This window comes from Gopherus evgoodei, chromosome 7 (genome assembly GCF_007399415.2).
Source record: "Gopherus evgoodei ecotype Sinaloan lineage chromosome 7, rGopEvg1_v1.p, whole genome shotgun sequence".
Classification (NCBI taxonomy): domain Eukaryota; kingdom Metazoa; phylum Chordata; order Testudines; family Testudinidae; genus Gopherus; species Gopherus evgoodei.
In genome coordinates, this window is record NC_044328.1 from 42,362,384 (window position 1) to 42,380,554 (window position 18,171).

The window sequence follows — 18,171 nt, forward strand, 5'->3', positions numbered from 1 at the left end:
AGAATTGGCAGTGGGTCACACCCAAGTATGGCATCCAGCTCCTTGTAAAAATGGCAGGTTGTGGGGGCAGCTCCTGAGCGGCGATTTCCCTCACGGGCTTTGCAGTAAGCACTCCTCAGCTCTTTAATTTTGACCCTGCACTGCAACGCGTCCCGTTCATGGCCCCTTCTCATCAAGGACTGCGATATCTGCCCATAGGTATCATAATTTCTCCTTCTGGAGCGCAGCTGTGTTTGCACAGCCTTCTCTCCCCAAACACTAATGAGGTCCTGCAGCTCTGCATTGGTCCATGCTGGGGCTCGTTTGGTGCGTGGAGGCATGGTCGCTGAGTGATTGATTAATTGCACTCCACACCTGGCTGAGCAAACAGGAAGAGGATTTTTAAAATTCCCGGGGCATTTAAAGGAGGGGTCAGGTGAGCCCAGGGCAGTGGAGTTTGCATGATTACCAGAGAGGCTTCTAAGGTATGCTGGGATACCTGCTTATGCCATGGAGGTCAATAAAAACACTGGTGAGTGTCTACACTTGCTGACTTGGTGATCCAGCGCTGGATCCTCTACACCCGAGGCTCGACCGGGTGTACGGCCAGTGCTGCAAACAGGGAGTTGCAGCGCTGGCCGTGCTGTGCAAGTGTGTACACATCCTAAGTTGCAGCGCTGTAACCCCCTCACCAGCGCTGCAACTCTGTAGTGTAGACAAGGCCCTAGTGAGATGATGCAGTGACCCTGGTGAACAGCAGGAGGATGGGGAGACTGAGCAGAACCCAGGAGGGGCTAGAGCTGAGCCCAGGGGAAGGGTAGGGCTTGAATAAAGGTCGAAGAACCTCTGGAGAGAAGGGCTGTACCCACCTTACAGCTGGGACAGAAGCCTTTTATTTTGTGGTGTTTGGACTAAGACACCTTGGCAACCAAACCATGCTGATGGCTGAGAGAGCCATCACAAACAAGGGTGAATGCAGCTCCACACTCAGCATGCTCTGGGACCAGGGCTGTCCTTAGGATTTATGGGGCCCTAGGCAGTATTATTAAACTGGTGCTCCTATGCCGGATGGCAGCCCAAGCTCACAGCCTGGTGGGGGAGTGGGAGGAGGGACTTGACAGCAAAGGATAATGAGATGCCCAGCCTGCCTCATGGTGGCAGAGAGTCACAGTTCCCCGCAGAGACTTCCATGCACTCTCCCTCATGCAGAATGGACATGAAGAAAGTACCTAATTAAAAGCACTAAAATTTGGGAATAAAAAATGTCAGTCACAGGTTTTTTGATATGCCCTGAAGTTTGTCAGAGATTTATTTGCAAAAACTTCATAGTAAGGGTGAGTCAGCTGTCCTGCTGAATACAACATTACATATCATGGAATACATGATGCAGCTCTTTTCTGTTTTACATTTTCTTCATCAGTATTTCTAAATTGAATTTATATTTTAAATGTACTCAAATCTTAAGCCAGCATTCCAGATTACTACATATTTAACTCACTGAAACAAAGACATTCTTTTAAATTAATCAGAGAGATTTAGTGTGTTCATAACAATGTTCATTACTTTTAGAAAAAGGGAACAGTAATTTACTTTGTGTGATCTCCATAACAAGAGACATGGTTATGAAATTTCACCAACTTTAAAAAAATATGTTTCCAAAGATTTTAGGTATAACAAGGATTTTGTCTTACTAAGGTACAGATTTTGCTGGAGGGCTCTTTTAAAACTAGTTTGTCAGATAGTCAGAAGTAAAGAAAGGGAACTCTTTGTCCAGCTATCTGGAAGGGAAGGACTGTTGTCCCTTTAAGGGCTCTCTTCAGTGGGGAGTGGGGGGAGAGGTGGTGAAGGGATGGACAGAAAGGACAGGAAGACTTGGAAGCACTTTTTTTTTTAACTATAGTAATTAAAATGTGTATTTTAGATAAGGGAGGTCTTTTGAAGGATTTATATAAAAAACTATGTGTGAATATCCACACATTTAAGCTTAAAGATGATTGTGCATCTAAAACTCTATGCAAGCATTTTTTAGAAATGTGATTTTATAATCTTCACCAGCTCACTAATGAAATATTTTTAAAGCAAATTTTAAACTAAGGTCCTGTAGACTGACATGTTCTGTGTAAATATTACATTAATGCACAACTGTTTTTGTCAGTAAAGTCAGAAACTGACAGTATAAAAATGTATTTGGGCATAAGCTTTCATGGACATCTGATGAAATGGGTTCTAGTCCACAAAAGCTTATGCCCAAATAATTCGTTAGTCTTTGAGGTGACACAAGGACTCGTCCTTGTTTTTGCTGATACAGACTAACAGGACTACCACTCTGAAACCTGTCAGTATATACCTTGGGGTTGGCAAACGCCTGTTAAATGGCTTTATTACCCCTTGAATGTCTCTTTAACAGTTTCAATGTTGTGCTAATAGGTCTGGCAGGCTGGAGATTTTTTCACTTTTAACTACTAGATTCCCTCCCAAGGAAGACTCACCAGGCTAGAGCAGCCATCTGTGGGAGCCTGCAGGAAGGGTCAAAACAGGGATAGGAAAACAAGAGGGTGGACACTAAGACCCAGTGGTGCCCCAAATTTTCAGGTGCCCTATGCAGCTGCCTATGTTGCCTATGCCTAAGGACGGCCCTATCGGGGACTGCACCCTGCTACAATATTGACATTGGTTGAGATTTTCAAACCTGCCTAGGGGATTTGGAGGCCCACACTGCATAGAGGATAATTGGGCCTCCAAATCCCCTAGTTAGCTTTGACAATTCCTAACTGCTGTCTTTTGTTATAGCTGTTTATACCATTTTTATTATGCACCTACTTATGGAGCATGTGACATTGCTTGTGTCAATCATTGTTAAATAAGAAGTTAATTTCTTATTTAGAAATATTGAACCTATTAAACTGAAATGTTTTTCTCTAAATGTTTTACCTGAGCTCATTGGAACTGTATTTCTTGTAATTGACCTGCTTCAGTGCCAGCGTCCATCGTTCTGCTATAGCTTGGTTTAGAATAAGATTTACTATGTGCTTATTGCCATGACTATTTTATATGATACATTCCTGCTCAGTACCTGAAATGATCATAACTTCAGGCCTCCCAAGCCTGCTTTCTGAAGCAGGAGACTCCTGCAAAGTAACATTTATCCTGCTGTCCCTCACGATAGCTCTGAGTTCCTGCCAAAGGGAGATTTGAAGTCCTGGCTCTGTGCTAGACTGCAGACATCACCAGACACCTGCTGTTCCCCCACTCTAGCCAAGGGTCTGAAGCTGTTTTGGCAAAGCCTGCTACTTTCTGGCATGCTTCTCATCACCAGCCTGCCCCGCTGTTCCAGATACCACTGCTCCTTACCTTGCCTCAAACACAAGGCCAGAGAGGAGGAGCCAGCCAGTGGTCACAGGAGCACTCCTCACTTTAACATGAGTACTCTTCTGATCAGTGCGCAGCTCAGGCCACGTGTTCCAGCTGGAACATGGAGCACTGAGAGTCTGTGGGAAAGGCGAGTACCAGCACTGGAGGGAAGGGATACTGACAAAAGCAGGGATGGCAGAAGACAGGGAGAAGTTACTGAGCAACGTAAGTGTGGGCAGAGACGTGATCAGAGAGAGAATTTGATTTGAAGGAGAGAAAAGAAGAAATCACTAGAGGTTAGAGGACAAATGGGGAAAAAATAACAAAGGAAGACCATTGGAAAAGAGGAAAGGTCTCTAGTCTAGAAAAAGGGAAGAGGATTAATTTTTTGGGGAAAAGAGACCGAAGAGAAAATGAAGGAGAAACCAGACAGAAGGGAGGAAGCTGAACACTGAATGAATTGAAGATAGTAATGGAGGAAGAGAATAAAGACATTTAAATTGGAAAGAAAAAGCAATAAAAGTAGACCACAACTTTTCTGTATTCTCCCCTCCACCCCAAGGTTTTTTAGTGTTCCCCTGGCAAACAGCCCACAGCTTCATACATTTTTGAGAAGAGGGATTACAAAATATCTTGGCTGTGGAGGTTTGTGTCCACTGCTTCCAAATCTTACAGTTGGTCATATATTTGTAAAATAACATACCATAGCAGGTGTGTGCAATTAGAAACAAGAGTTTTCCAGGTATGGATGATTGCTGATTTGCTAAGCAATAAATATTGACTTTCTCTTATCCAGCTGCACAGAATTTAATTCTAAACTGCATAATTCTATAGCATTTGAAAACTACATTTTGGGTACTCGTCTTATGCTTTTTTATGCTCTTATGCTGTTAATATTACTAGATGAAAGGCCATTCATCTAATAGACTATTTTAAAAAAATGACAAGTTTTTCAGATAACCAGTTTTGAATGGAAATGTAATTAAAAGCAAGATTGTCTTGTTGCCTTGAGTATTTAGCACTCCAGCTTCAAACATACTCTGGTCTTCTTGCTTCATTGTTTTCCTGTTACTGTTTTTCTCTAAAATATTAATAAATAAAAAGCCTTAAATTAAGGCAACTATTTTGTATCCTTACTTTAGAGATATGCTCTCCTAATATTCTTCTCAGCTACATATGCTTCTCAGTGTGTAAGTAGACTGTGGAACTCCTTGCCACAGGAGATTGTTGAAGCCATAAATTTAGCAAGATTCAAAGAGGGATTGGATATTTAGATGGCTAACAAGAATATTCAGTTATCACAATTAGTGATTAAACATGTTTGAAAGGGTGTTAAATCTCATGCTTCAGGGCTTAAGCCAGCCTCTAACTAGTAGACACTAGGGGTATGTCTACACTACGAAATTATGTCAATTTTATAGAAGTCGATTTTTAGAAATCGATTTTATACAATCGATTGCATATGTCCCCACTAAGCGCATTAAGTTGCTGGAGTGCATCCTCGCTACCGTGGCTAGCATCAACTTACGGAGCGATGCACTGTGGGTAGCTATTCCACAGTTCCTGCAGTCTCTGCCACCCATTGGAATTCTGGGTTAAGCTCCCAATGCCTGATGGGACAAAAACATTGTCACGGGTGGTTTGGGGTACATGTTGTCAGTGTCTCCTCCCTCCATGAAAACAATGGCAGACAATTGTTTTGCGCCTTTTTTCCACGCAGACTCCATATCGTGGCAAGCGTGCAACCCGCTCAGCTCAGCTCACTGACACTGCTGCTGTTGTGTCCTGGGTGCTGCTTGCAGCAGATGGTGCAGTAAGTCTGCAAACCATCGTCATACACTGCTTCCACTGCAACTCTGTTCTGCTGCTGTTGCCTCGATAGCGAATTTATCCATGTTTTCTGTCATGGGCTCCCGGGTACTTGTGTTCTCCCTGAGGAAATGTGTGTGGTGCTAACAGTCGCCCTCCACCACTTCTGCTGCAACTCTGCTGTCCTGCAGACACCATACCATGGCAAGCGTGGAGCCCGCCCAGCTCACTGCTGCTGCAGTGAGCATTGTAAACACCTTTCGCATTATCCTGCAGCATGTGCAGAACCTGCAAAAGCAGACGAGGAGGTGACGACAACGTGATCACGATAGCGATGAGGACGTGGACACAGACTTCTCTCAAAACACGAGCCCTGGCAATTTGAACATCATGGGACAGGTTCATGCTGTGGAATGCCGATTCTGGGTCCGGGAAACAAGCACAGACTCGTGAGACCACATAGTGTTGCAGGTCTGGGATGATTCCCAGTGGCTGCGAAACTTTTGCATGCATAAGGGCACTTTCATGGAACTTTGTGGCTTGCGTTCCCCTGCCCTGAAGTGCAAGAATACCAAGATGAGAGCAGCCCTCACAGTTGAGAAGCAAGTGGCGATAGCGCTCTGGAAGCTTGCAATGCCAGACAGCTACCGGTCAGTCAGGAATCAGTTTGGAGTGGGAAAATCTACTGTAGGGGCTGCTGTGATCAAGTAGCCAACACAATCACTGAGCTGCTGCTATCAAGGGTAGTGACTCTGGGAAATGTGCAGGTCATAGTGGATGGCTTTGCTGCAATGGATTACCTAACTGTGGTGGGGCAATAGATGGAACACATCTCCTTATCTTGGGACTGGACCACCTTGGCAGCTAGTATGTGAACCGCCAAGGATATTTTTCAATGGTGCTGCAAGCACTGGTGGATCACATGGGATGTTTCACCGACATCAACGTGGAATGGCTGGGAAAGGTGCATGACGCTTACATCTTCAGGAGCTCTGGTCTGTTTGAACAGCTGCAGGAAGGAACTTACTTCCCAGTCCAGAAAATTACCATTGGGAATGTTGAAATGCCTATAGTTATCCTTGGGGACTCAGCCTACACCTTAATGCCATGGCTCATGAAGCCATACACAGGCACCCTGGACAATAGTAAGGAGCAGTTCAACTATAGGCTGAGCAAGTGCAGAATGGTGGTAGAATGTGCATTTGGACATTTAAAAGCTCGCAGGCACAGTTTACTGACCAGGTCAGACCTCAGCGAAACAAATATTCCCACTGTTATTGCTGCTTGCTGTGTGCTCCACAATATCTGTGAGACTAAGGGGGAAATGTTTATGGCAGAGTGGGAGGTTGAGGCAAATCGCCTGGCTGCTGATTATATGCAACCAGACAGCAGGGCGATTAGAAGAGCACAGCCATGGCACCCTGCGCATCAGAGAAGCTTTGAAAACCAGTTTCACAACTGGCCAGGCTACAGTGTGACAGTTCTTTATTTCTCCTTGATGAAAACCCGCTTGTCAGGGAAGATCCTAGTCAGCCGAACGCAAGCAGCTCAGCATGAACGGGCCTCCCCCCACCGCGTGGCTAACAGTGGGGATGATTTATTTTCAGCCAAAGGCAAACAGCCAAAGCCTGGGCCCCTTCACTGCAAGGTTTTGTTCTACAATGATTCCAGACTACTTGCTACTGGCTTGGCGTGGTAAATTAATCATTAAACTCGCTTGCTTTTAACCCCTGTATTATATTTACAAAGGTACACTCACCAGAGGTTCCTTCTCCAGCTTCATGGTTCGGGAGCCAGCCTTGGGAGAGTATTGGCTCCAGGGTGATGAACAGTTCCTGGCTGCTAGGGAGAAGGGATTCTCCACCTGCCTGCTGTGCACTATCCTCAACCACCTCCTCCTCCTCATCTTCAAACTTCTCATCCCAGTTGCGTGATACTCCCCCCTTGCAGGTGTCCACGGACAGTGGTGGGGTAGTGGTAGGGGCCACCCCCAGAATTGCATGCAGCTCGTCATAGAACCGGCATGTATGGGGCTCTGACCCGAAGTGACCGTTTGCATCCTTTATTTTTTGGTAGGCTTGCCTCAGCTCCTTAACTTTCACATGGCACTGCTGTGTGTCCCTGTTGTAGCATCTGTCCATCATGCCCTTGGAGATTTTGGCAAATATATTGGCATTTCATCTTTTGGAAGTGAGCTCTGCATGCACAGATTCTTCTCCCCATACAGCAATTGGATCCAGTACCTCCCGTTCGGTCCATGCTGGAGATCTTGTGCAATTCTGGGACTCCATGGTCACCTGTGCTCAACTCTGCGTGGTCACCTGTGCTGATCAGCTCACCATGCTGGCCAAACAGGAAATGCAATTCAAAAGTTTGCAGGGCTTTTCCTGTCTACCTGGCCAGTGCATTTGAGTTGAGAGTGCTGTCCAGAGTGGTCACAATGGAACACTCTGGGATAGCTCCTGGAGGCCAATACCATTGAATTGCATCCACACTACCCCAAATTTGACCCAGCAAGGTTGATTTTAGCACTAAACCCCTCGCTGGAGAGGAGCACAGAAATTGATTTTAAGAGCCCTTTAAGTCGACAAAACAGGCTTAGTCGTGTGGACGGGTGCAGAGTTAAATCGACCTAATGCTGCTAAATTCGACCTAAACTCATAGTGTAAACCAGGACTTGGATGAAACCTAATGTGTATGTGTTGGGGAGTAGATCATCCCACATCTGCAGGGTTCTTACATCTTCCTCTGAAGCATCTGATTCTGGCCACTGTCAAGATACTGGACTAGATGGACCTCAGGTCTGATCCAGTCTCGCAGTTCCTAATATTGCCATTTTGGTTTGTTTTTTTCCCAGCACTCTAATGAGGAGATGCTATTTGCAGACCAGTTCTGGATTTTCTTTTAATAGTTTGACGTCTCTATCTCAAACTTCCTCTCAAGCTTGCTCATCAGCTGATTGACTGTTGTGCCACTTCTTGTTTTGATGCTGATGTAGTGGACCAGAGTGATAGGGAACATCATGCTTTGTCTGTCAGCCTTGACTTGCATTCATCTTGGAAATAATAGTAGTTTTATTTTTCTATTGATATAGATCTCTGTGTGGCTGTCACAAGCTCTAGACCCTTCTTGAGTTAGCTATTTTGAACGTAGAAGGAACTAGTGTCTACTTACAGTGTGGTATTCAAGGGGAACACAGGCAGAGTCTTTTGAGAGCTCAGCAAGAAATTGTGAATGAAAGAGCAGCCACCTGTAAATCCATGTTTCCCTTAGTCACTGCTGTGGTATAGTCAGATTAGGGACAGGAGGTGAGGAAGAGCCAACCCTCAGCTGCCTAGTAGCTATAGCCATTTAAAAATAGGACAGCCATAACAAAGACAGGGTATAGTTTGCAGACTGGTGAGGCAGGGAATGTCTATTCCTGGACCTTCTCTATATTACACGTGTGCCCACAAGCACTCACATAGCAATACCTTTTCTATTTTTGAGGGCTACATCTTAAAGAGGAACTCTTTATACAGTTGAAGCCACAGTTTAATGAAAGCTTGAATTGCCAAGCTAAACCAGGAATGATTTTCAAGTACGTACTTATTTTTGTCACCGGAAGGCGGCTGATTGGGCCTTTCTTCAGAAATACTCCATTCTAGGATGATTTCAAGGAGCACTAAGGTGTCCTAAAGGTCAAGACAGACTGAAGTCTCAAGCCATTAATGGAGCAGATATAAAGGGCCACAGACTCAGAAAGCAAAGGCTAATGTGCACTTGTAAAAACATTCCTGTACACCTGGGCCTATGTTTGCACACATAAATATGGAAACTAACTCAATGTGAGCAGGATTGGGGCTCACATTTCATAGTGTCCTTAAACTTTTTAAAGGTGGTTAGGCTATGCTGTCTTTTGTTCCCATGGACGCTTTTGAAGCCGCCCATGATTTAAACACAATGAATAGTTTTCTTTGTTTTATGCAGGGAGCAGAAAATTAGTTGTTGTTGTTGGTTTTTTTTGTGGGTGGCCTGCTCTGGGGTGAGGTGGGCTGGTTGACGTACAGGAAGACTAGGGCTTTGTGTATATTGAATCCACCTGAGACTGCTCCTCAACTTCATTTTTTGATACAAGTATTGTGCAATCACCTGTTATATTTATTGTTGCCAAGGAGACATAGTGTGATGCCTCTTTAAAAAAAGGAACAGCAAAATTCAAATGGGTTGACTCCTGCTTTGTGTCTTCCTGTCTTGGAGAGACATAACCCTTTAAGAGAGGAAAATCTGATCACAAAGTACTTGTTTTCAACTGCATAATAGCCTATCAAAAAATAGGCAAGCAGAACCAGGACAGGCACTCAATAGGGCAGCAAGGGAAGGGATATAGTACTTATTGAGCAGGGAGATTTGTCCAATAAGAACATAATAGCTGACCTGGTCAAGGAAAGCAAGGATTCTTCAACAGAGATTTGCAGGGATTTATACCAACATCATGTGGAAAGAGCAATGAGAAACAGTGAGAAAATCCTTGAACTGGTGATGCTGGATAGTAGGCCAGAACTGCTGTGCGTTATGATATGAACAGAATGTGTTCCGGAAAGTAAAATCTATCTGGTGTGCAATAGTGTTGAGGAAGAGCTTTAACAAAAAACATACATGGAAGAGCTTTAACAAAAAAAGTGAAACTAAAAATAAACTTCTCCCTCATTCTTGTAAACATTGGTTTGCCCTATGGTGGGAAGGTGAGGTTGAAGAGCCAGCTCCATTCTTCTTCCTGGGCGTTTGGAAACTGGGGATGATGTGTGGAAAGGCTCATGGTTTTATGCAACTTGTTCCCCAGTGTGATAGATTCTTTATGGCTTCACACCGCCCACCAAATTATGGGGACTTCTACTTGGAGAAAGCCTCACAGGATAGATACCAATGGATATTAAAAGGGGAATATCTCAACTGTAGGAATATTCTTAAAGAGGAAGGAGACTTTTTTGCAGTATGTCATTTGCTAATGGGAGAAGAACCCCTCAGTGATGGACTATTTTTAAAAAGTAGAGGGCATTCTGATCCTTGTGGAATTGCTGAACTGAAAGCATAAAATGTTATGATAAGCAGTGCCTTAAGTACAGGCTGAGATTCCAGTGACTAATTTTTCAAGGGTCCCCCAATAAACTAAAGTTAACTGTACTCTTCCCTTCCACAGAAATAGAAAGAACCATCCAATGTCATTTTGATGGTATTCGTTGCTCTTGACTGCTTTAGCCAGATGAAGAAATAATGTACTCTTATTTCTTATAGCTACCCTACCCTTCCTGCTTACCTCAGCTCAGAATTAGACCCATGGTATATAGATCTTTGTTTTCAGTGCATTCTTGTATGTGGTATTTGTTTGGAATCAATGATGGTGACTTTAAAGCATTCCAATTATATCATCCTTCATTTCAGGGGAAAACCGCCAAGGACGAGAAGGAAATGCGGACACTGCAACTGAGGAGCCTACAGTATTTGGAACGATACATCTGTCTGATCCTGTTCAATGCCTACCTGCATCTGGAGAAGAAGGACTCTTGGCAGAGGCCATTCAGTGTCTGGATGCGTGAGGTAAGAATTCTCCCAGCCCCCACAGTTAGCAGTTTGGAAGAGAAATCAACTGCACTGAGTGTATGTTAATGGGACCTATACTCAATCCTGAATTTGTATTGGTGAGGAAATGATGACTGGCTCCGGTAACTGATTTTTCTGATTACCAGTGAATTCATGACCAAAGTTTTCACCAAAGCAGTATTTCATAAACCTGTTCTTCTCTCATGTTTGCAATGGACCTCAGAAATGGCTCACTTTTGCATATTGGGTTTACATACTAGCTTATCCACAAATCAAATTCAGTTTCACTGAATGCTGAAAATTGTTGCCTAGAAGGGGACTGGCAATTTCTGAATATGGAAAAAGACCCACTTGACTTACTGTATAGACTAGGTGCAGACCAATAGAAGACTTCTTTCCAGTCCTTTCTCTCGGTCCACTTCAACCAAATAAAGAAGCCAAATGATATAATTTAAAACCTGTTTCAAATGTATTTCTAGTGACACAATTGCTTTATCAGATAGTATCAGTAATACACAATCCCAGCAAACAGCAGCACCTATTGGTCCTTATCTGGATAGAAATTGTTAATGTAAATGGAAAAACCTTTCAGACACATGGGAGGTAAGCTTCCTTGCTGAGCTAGTGAAGTGTATACTTGAAAAACTTCCATTAGAATATATGCCCCAGAGTGTGGGTGCTTAGCTGAATTTATCCAAACCTTTGGCCCCTTAGTGTTCACCGTTTCCCCACAATAGGCCCTGGTCAGCTGTGCCTTCCACTCCAGCTGCAGAAGTAGTCCTGCCATTGCAGGTGAGAAGGGGCAGGAATGATAGGGTGAGTGTAAGGATCTCCCCCAGTTTCCTCCCTCTAAGAAACTTTGTGTAAACCTCACAAACATGTATGTACTTTGGGTACATTCATTTCAAGGGATTGTGGTCCTGGTTTGGGCTGGACCTTGGGTGGGTTTTTTTTGTTTTGTTTTGTTTTTTGGGGGGAGAGGGAGCATTGTGTTTTTATTTTTAACTGAACCCTGCTTTGAGGTTCCAATGACTAGTACTACATATAATAAAGTAATCCTGCCATTTGTGATAAAATTACTACAAGAGCAACTCTTTATTTGTTACTTGTGTTTTTCACATTCATCCAGGGCTTCATTTCTACTTCCTCATTGTTGACAATTGCTCACAGCTATTAGCTCTTCACCTTGCCTCTACTCAGAGTTTTCACAGAAAGAAACACAGACCTCCTAGAAACTGTTCACTTGCAGTCACATGTTGCTGTAAATCCAGAATGGGTTGTTACGACTGCAGTCCTGGATTTACTCTCATGGAAAACAGCTGTTTTCTTCTTTTGAGCCATGGTTCACAGGATGTCCTGATTAGTATCTGAATGAGCACTTGTGTTATGATGTCCAATGCTGTGTCACACCATTTGCGTCTTCGTGTCTCGACGCAGTGTCCTGATAGGGTGATACAGTGTGATCATGTCCTCAGATAGCTTTTGGGCTCTGCAATTATCCTGTAGCATAGGCGCAAAGGGTTTGGGACTAGCCATGAAGCTGAGGATGGATAGTAACTCAAACACATGAGCCATGACCAAAGAAAAAGAACTCAAACCTTCTTGAAAGAGTTTTAGATATTTCAGCTGATGTATACAAGTCCCATTTCTTTTGACAATCTAGAATCCTGCTCTGAGCCTGAATGTTTGGTGTTGCTTAGTGTGCTGATAAGATAGCAAGTGGCCCTTTTATGGAAATTTCCTAATTTTAAATTGAATCTCCCAAGCACTGCTGCTGCCTCAATTTGACTCATTCAAACAGGAGGTTTAGGGCCTCCTAACTCTTTTGTCTTCAGTCATGTTTAAAACTACTGACTACCTATTTAAATAGCAACATTTTGGGCTGGAAGGAGACCTTGCAGCCCATCTAGTTCCTCCACCTATGTCTGCTTTGCTGCCCGGTAATTGCCCCCCACCCACCCACCCCATGCTGGTTTCACTTTCACTCCTGTTTTGAATGGTCCTAGTTACATCCTCTTTTCCTCCTTCTGTTTGCACCTGTCCTACATACTAAGTATTCCCGAACTCCCACAAGTTCCCACCTTTTTTAATCTACAGTTCATGCCCTATTTTTTGGAGTCACCCTGTGATGCATCCCAACCTGTGACGCATCCCACACTTCAATTTAAACCTGAATTAGATTAACTGAACCCTATTCATAGAATCATAGGATCATAGAATATCAGGGTTGAAGGGACCTCAGGAGGTCATCTAGTCCAACCCCCTGCTCAAAGCAGGACCAATTCCCAACTAAATCATCCCAGCCAGGGCTTTGTCAAGCCTGACCTTAAAAACCTCTAAGAAAGGAGATTCCACCACCTCCCTAGGTAACCCATTCCAGTGCTTCACCACTCTGAGTGAAAAAGTTTTTCCTAATATTCAACCTAAGTCTCCCCAGCTGCAACTTGAGACTGTTATTCCTTGTTCTGTCATCAGGTACCACTGAGAACAGTCTAGATCCATCCTCTTTGGAACCCCCTTTCAGGTAGTTGAAAGCAGCTATCAAATCCCACCTCATTCTTCTCTTCTGCAGACTAAACAATCCCAATTCCCTCAGCCTCTCCACATAAGTCATGTGCTTCAGCCCCCTAAGCATTTTTGTTGCCCTCCGCTGGACTCTTTCCAATTTTTCCACATCCTTCTTGTAGTGTGGGGCCCAAAACTGGACACAGTACTCCAGATGAGGTCTCACCAATGTCGAATAGAGGGGAATGATCATGTCCCTCGATCTGCTGGCATTTCCCTTATTATACAGCCCAAAATGCCGTTAGCCTTCTTGGCAACAAGGGCACACTGTTGACTCATATCCAGCTTCTCATCCACTGTAACCCCTAGGTCCTTTTATGCAGAATTGCTTCCTAGCCATTCGGTCCCTAGTTTGTAACAGTGAATGGGTTTCTTCTGTCCTAAGTGCAGGACTGTGCACTCAGGACCGGCTCCAGGCACCAGCTGAGCAAGCTCGTGCTTGGGGTGGCAGATTCTATGGGGTGGCATTCTACTCAAACCTAGGGCGGCACGGCCGCTTTTGTTGTTGTTGTTGTTGTTCACTGCTCTGGCTGCCCTGTAGGGGGCAGCAGCGTGGAGGAGAGCGCCCTGCAGCAAACTCGGCAGGGCAGCTTGCGTCATTCCCTCCCCACCAAGCGGAGCGGAGCCCTCCCGGCAGGTGGTGCTGCGGTTGGGGCCGCGTGGCGAGCACCCCACTGAAGCGCTGGCTGCCCCCTTCTCTCTCTCCCCCCGCTCCCTCCCCCTCCCCCTCCCCCCCATTATACTGGGCGCGCACTCTGCAGCACAGGGAGTCCTCTGGCTCCAGCCGCCCTGTAGGGTTTTTTGTTTTGTTTTTCCCCTGCTTTGCTGGCCATGCTGTTGTTTCTCCCCCCCGACTTTGCCGCTCCAGCTGTGCTGTGTTCCGCCCCCCTTTGCCACTCCAGTTGCACCGTGTCCCCCCCCCCCAGCTTTGCCACTCCAGTCACGCTGTGTTCCCTCTCTCTCGCTTTGCCGCTCCAGCCATGCCATGTCCTACACCGCCCCTGGCTTTGCCGCTCCAGCCACGTTGTTTTTTTTTTCCTGCTTTGCTGCTCTGGTGGCCCTGCCCCCCCCCCCTTTTTTTTTTTTCTGCTTGGGATGGCAAAAAAGCCAGAGCCGGCCCTGTCTGCACTTGTCCTTGTTGAACCTCTTCAGGTTTCTTTTGGCCCAGTCCTCTAATTTGCCTAGGTCCCTCTGTATCCTATCCCTACCCTCCAGCGTATCTACCACTCCTCCAAGTTTAGTGTCATCTGCATACTTGCTGAGAGTGCAGTCCAGGCCATCCTCCAGATCATTAATAAAGATATTGAACAAAACCGGCCCCAGGACTGACCCTTGGTGCACTCTGCTTGAAACCGGCTGCCAACTAGACATGGAGCCATTGATCACTACCCGTTGAGCCCGACGGTCTATCCAGCTTTCTATCTTATAGTCCATTCATCCAGCCCATACTTCTTTAACTTGCCAGCAAGAATACTGTGGGAGACCGCATCAAAAGCTTTGCTAAAGTCAAGGAATAACACATCCACTACTTTCCCCTCATCCACAGACCCAGTTACCTCCTCATAGAGGGCAATTAGGTTAGTCAGGCATGACTTGCCCTTGGTGAATCCATGCTGAATGTTCCTGATCACTTTCCTCTCCTCTCTAAGTGCTTCAGAATTGATTCCTTGAGGACCTGCTCCATGATTTTTCCAGGGACTGAGGTGAGGCTGACTGGCCTGTAGTTCCCCAGGTCCTCCTTCTCTCCATTTTTTAAAGGTGGGCACAATAGTAGCCTTTTTCCAGTCATCTGGGACCTCCCTCGTTCGCCATGAGTTTTCAAAGATAATGGCCGATGGCTCTGCAATCACATCCGCCAACTCCTTTAGCAACCTTGGATGCAACGCATCTGGCCCCATGGACTTGTGCTTGTCCAGTTTTTCTAAATAGTTCCAAACCACTTGTTTAGGGCTGGTCAGCTGGCACTGTTAGTATTGTTAGAAAAACGGAAGGCAATTATGGTTTAGCAGTGCATGGGTTCCCTGAAATTTCCCTTCTTTACTCCTCTCACCTTCACGCTGTAGCCAGTTCACTGTCCTTCTAGACAAATAGGAGAGAATGGCATTCATTTTAGTACCCATCAGCATCATGCTTTGATCAGTCAGAGGTCACTGCTGAATGATGCTAGTTACCCCCCTCCCTACCATCATCCAATCTGAGATGAAGTGCATCACAGCATTCGCAAGCTCAGATCTATGTGAGAAAGTTGCGCCAAATTATTGAAGGTGTGATTTTTTTTTAAACTGATTTAGTTAAACTGGTGCAAAAGGCTATGTGCATGTTCTTAGTTTGGTGTAAACCAGGCTTATTTTGGTTTAGCTTAAAATAGTTAGGAATCAGTTTAACTAAATCAAAACACATGTGCCTACACAGGGTTTTGCACAAGTTTAATTATATCACTTTTTAAAAAGACGTCTTCTGCATTCCCACGGTTTAACATCCTAGCACTGGTACTGTGAGATTTCTTGATGTTCATCACCAGTGCAAATTCCTGGCATCACTGGAACAATCAGTACAAGTGTAGAAATGTGAAAAACGGAAGCCATCTTTTCCAAACGGCCTGTGTGGATACCTGGAAAATTTGATCTCTTTGCTGCATGTAATGTTGTTGACAAATTAGAAAGTGTTCAGAAAAGAACTACAAGAATTATTTAAAGTTTAGAAAGACTGCCTTTCCAGTGAGACATGAAAGAAGCATCTCAGTCTATTTAGCTTAACAAAGAGATGGTAAAGTGATTTATTTGATCATGATCAATAAGTACTACATGTAGAAAAAATTTCTGATAGTAGAGGGTACTTTAATTTAACAGACAAAGGCATAACAAGTTCCACTGTCTTGAACTTAAAGCAAGACAAACTCAGACTAGAAATAAAACATGTGTTTTTAACAGTGAGGGTAGTTACCCATTAGAACAGCTTGCATAGGGATCTGGTTTGTTCTGTTCCTTAAATTTTTTAAATAAAGTTAGGGTGCTCTAGATCGACCAGAAGTTATGGGCTTAATGTAGGAATCTCTGGGTGAAATTCTATGGCCTGTGTTATGCAGGAGGTCAAATTTAGATTATCTTCATGTCTCTTCTGGCCTTAAATCTATGGATGAAATCCTGGCCCCATTGAAATCAATGGGAGTTTTGTCATTGGCTTCAATCAAGTCAGCATTTCATCCTGTGAATTACTGCCACTATGACATTGCTCCTTCCTCCTTGCCCAGTGCACAATTACCTTGGAAGAAAAATATTGTCTTTTTAAAGTAAAATAATGAGGATTTTTCTGTTTCTTTATTAACCTGTAGTTTTGCCATAGTACAAATCTAAAAGCAGTATCACCCATTGTACTGAAACATACAACTCCGAGCTCATGTATTTGTTTACATTGCAAAGTAGAGCCTCGATGGGGCTGGAATATACGAAAAAGGCTCCATTCAAAAATTCTCTGGGTGGTGTCAAATGAAAGTAAGTAACTAAGTGAAGGTGTCCAAGCTGAATGCATTAATGTTCACACCTAGACCAGCTCTTAAAAGGTGACCTGGGAAGGGAAAATATTGGGCTCATGCTCTCCTTGTTGAAGTACTGTATGATGAAAGTCTGAAAGCTTTTGTGTGTAGGAGGAGGGGGACTGAAGAAGATGGCAGGTTTCTGCTTTTTTAGCCAACCCGCCCCCCTCCCCGCCCCTGGTTTTGTTTAAGCCTTAGACATTTAGGCCTTGTCTACCCTCGCAGACTCTGATGGCTGAAGTCACATCACAAAAGTCAAGGGTGTGAAAAGTGAGCAATTGAGCAATTGAGAGGTGAAGGGAATTTTAGTCAGTGGTTAAAACTTTCACGAAAATTTTCTCAGTTGGGAGCTTTAAGTTACATTCCTGTGTCCGTATTTAGACACCTAAATAAGTGTATAGAATTTCAGTGGTGCTGGCCACATAACAGCTCCACTAGATCCATATGAACTGCTGAATGCTCAGCACCTTTTGGAAAATCTGGCCTCTGCTTTAGGTACTTAAATAACTGTAAGCCCCTACTTTCTTTTAAAATTTGACCTTTTAAAATTTTTTGTAACACCTATTTAGAATCAATGACTAGTGAACATTTTGGATAAAGGATGTCTTTTTGTTAGTGTCAGAAACTGCACTCTTTCCATTAGGTGTTTGAGCTTATAGCAACCATACTGTGAGGGCTAGACTACTTAAAACAGTGCAGCTGGGCAACTGTAGTGTTTCAGTGCAGACACTAACTATGCTGATGGGAGGGCTTCTCTTGTAAGCCTAGGTACTCTGCCTACCTGAGAACCAGTCTATTGGGGGTTGGGGAGATTAACAGCATGGCTTGGGGGTGTGGATTTTTCACACTGACCTAATTTCCTAGTATAGACCAGGCCTGAGACCCTAGAGGTCTCTCCAATGAGGGCGAGGCAGACTTGCAATCACTGACATTTCTGAAGTAAAAATCAAACAGAAAACAATTATTTAACCCTCCCTTCCCTGAAACAAACAGAAAGCTAGGCCCTCCCTCTCTACATCATAAAGATGTTAAACATGGATGCAAGCCCAAATTTTTTTTAAAAAGAGCACACTTTTGCAGATCACCTTGACTCCTAGTCAGAAGTGATTATTGCTGGTGAACCTTTTGAAGTTATGAAAACTGTCTTTGGAAGTAGGGAATGGACAATATAAATAATAAATTCACCCGCACTCCACAAACTTAGACCAAATCATGCTCTGTCTTTAGTGCTGGCACATTTGTTTCTGCATCTGAAATATCAGGGTCCCTCTTGGGAATGGTTATATTCCAGTGGTAATTGCCATGATTGAAATGGCTGCTGTCAGATGGGAACAGCTGAAGGTTATGCATATATT

At 44.2% G+C, this 18,171-nt stretch overlaps 1 protein-coding gene across 4 annotated transcripts in view; it reads left to right on the forward strand.

Moving 5' to 3' along the window:
* PALD1 (phosphatase domain containing paladin 1) overlaps positions 1-18,171 on the forward strand; it is a 201,381-nt gene that overhangs the window by 168,486 nt on the left and 14,724 nt on the right. For all 4 annotated transcript variants that reach the window (XM_030570349.1, XM_030570352.1, XM_030570351.1 and 1 more), the window contains exon 19: positions 10,561-10,716. In XM_030570349.1, the coding sequence (XP_030426209.1) occupies positions 10,561-10,716 (156 nt within the window). The remainder of the gene's footprint in view (positions 1-10,560; positions 10,717-18,171) is intronic.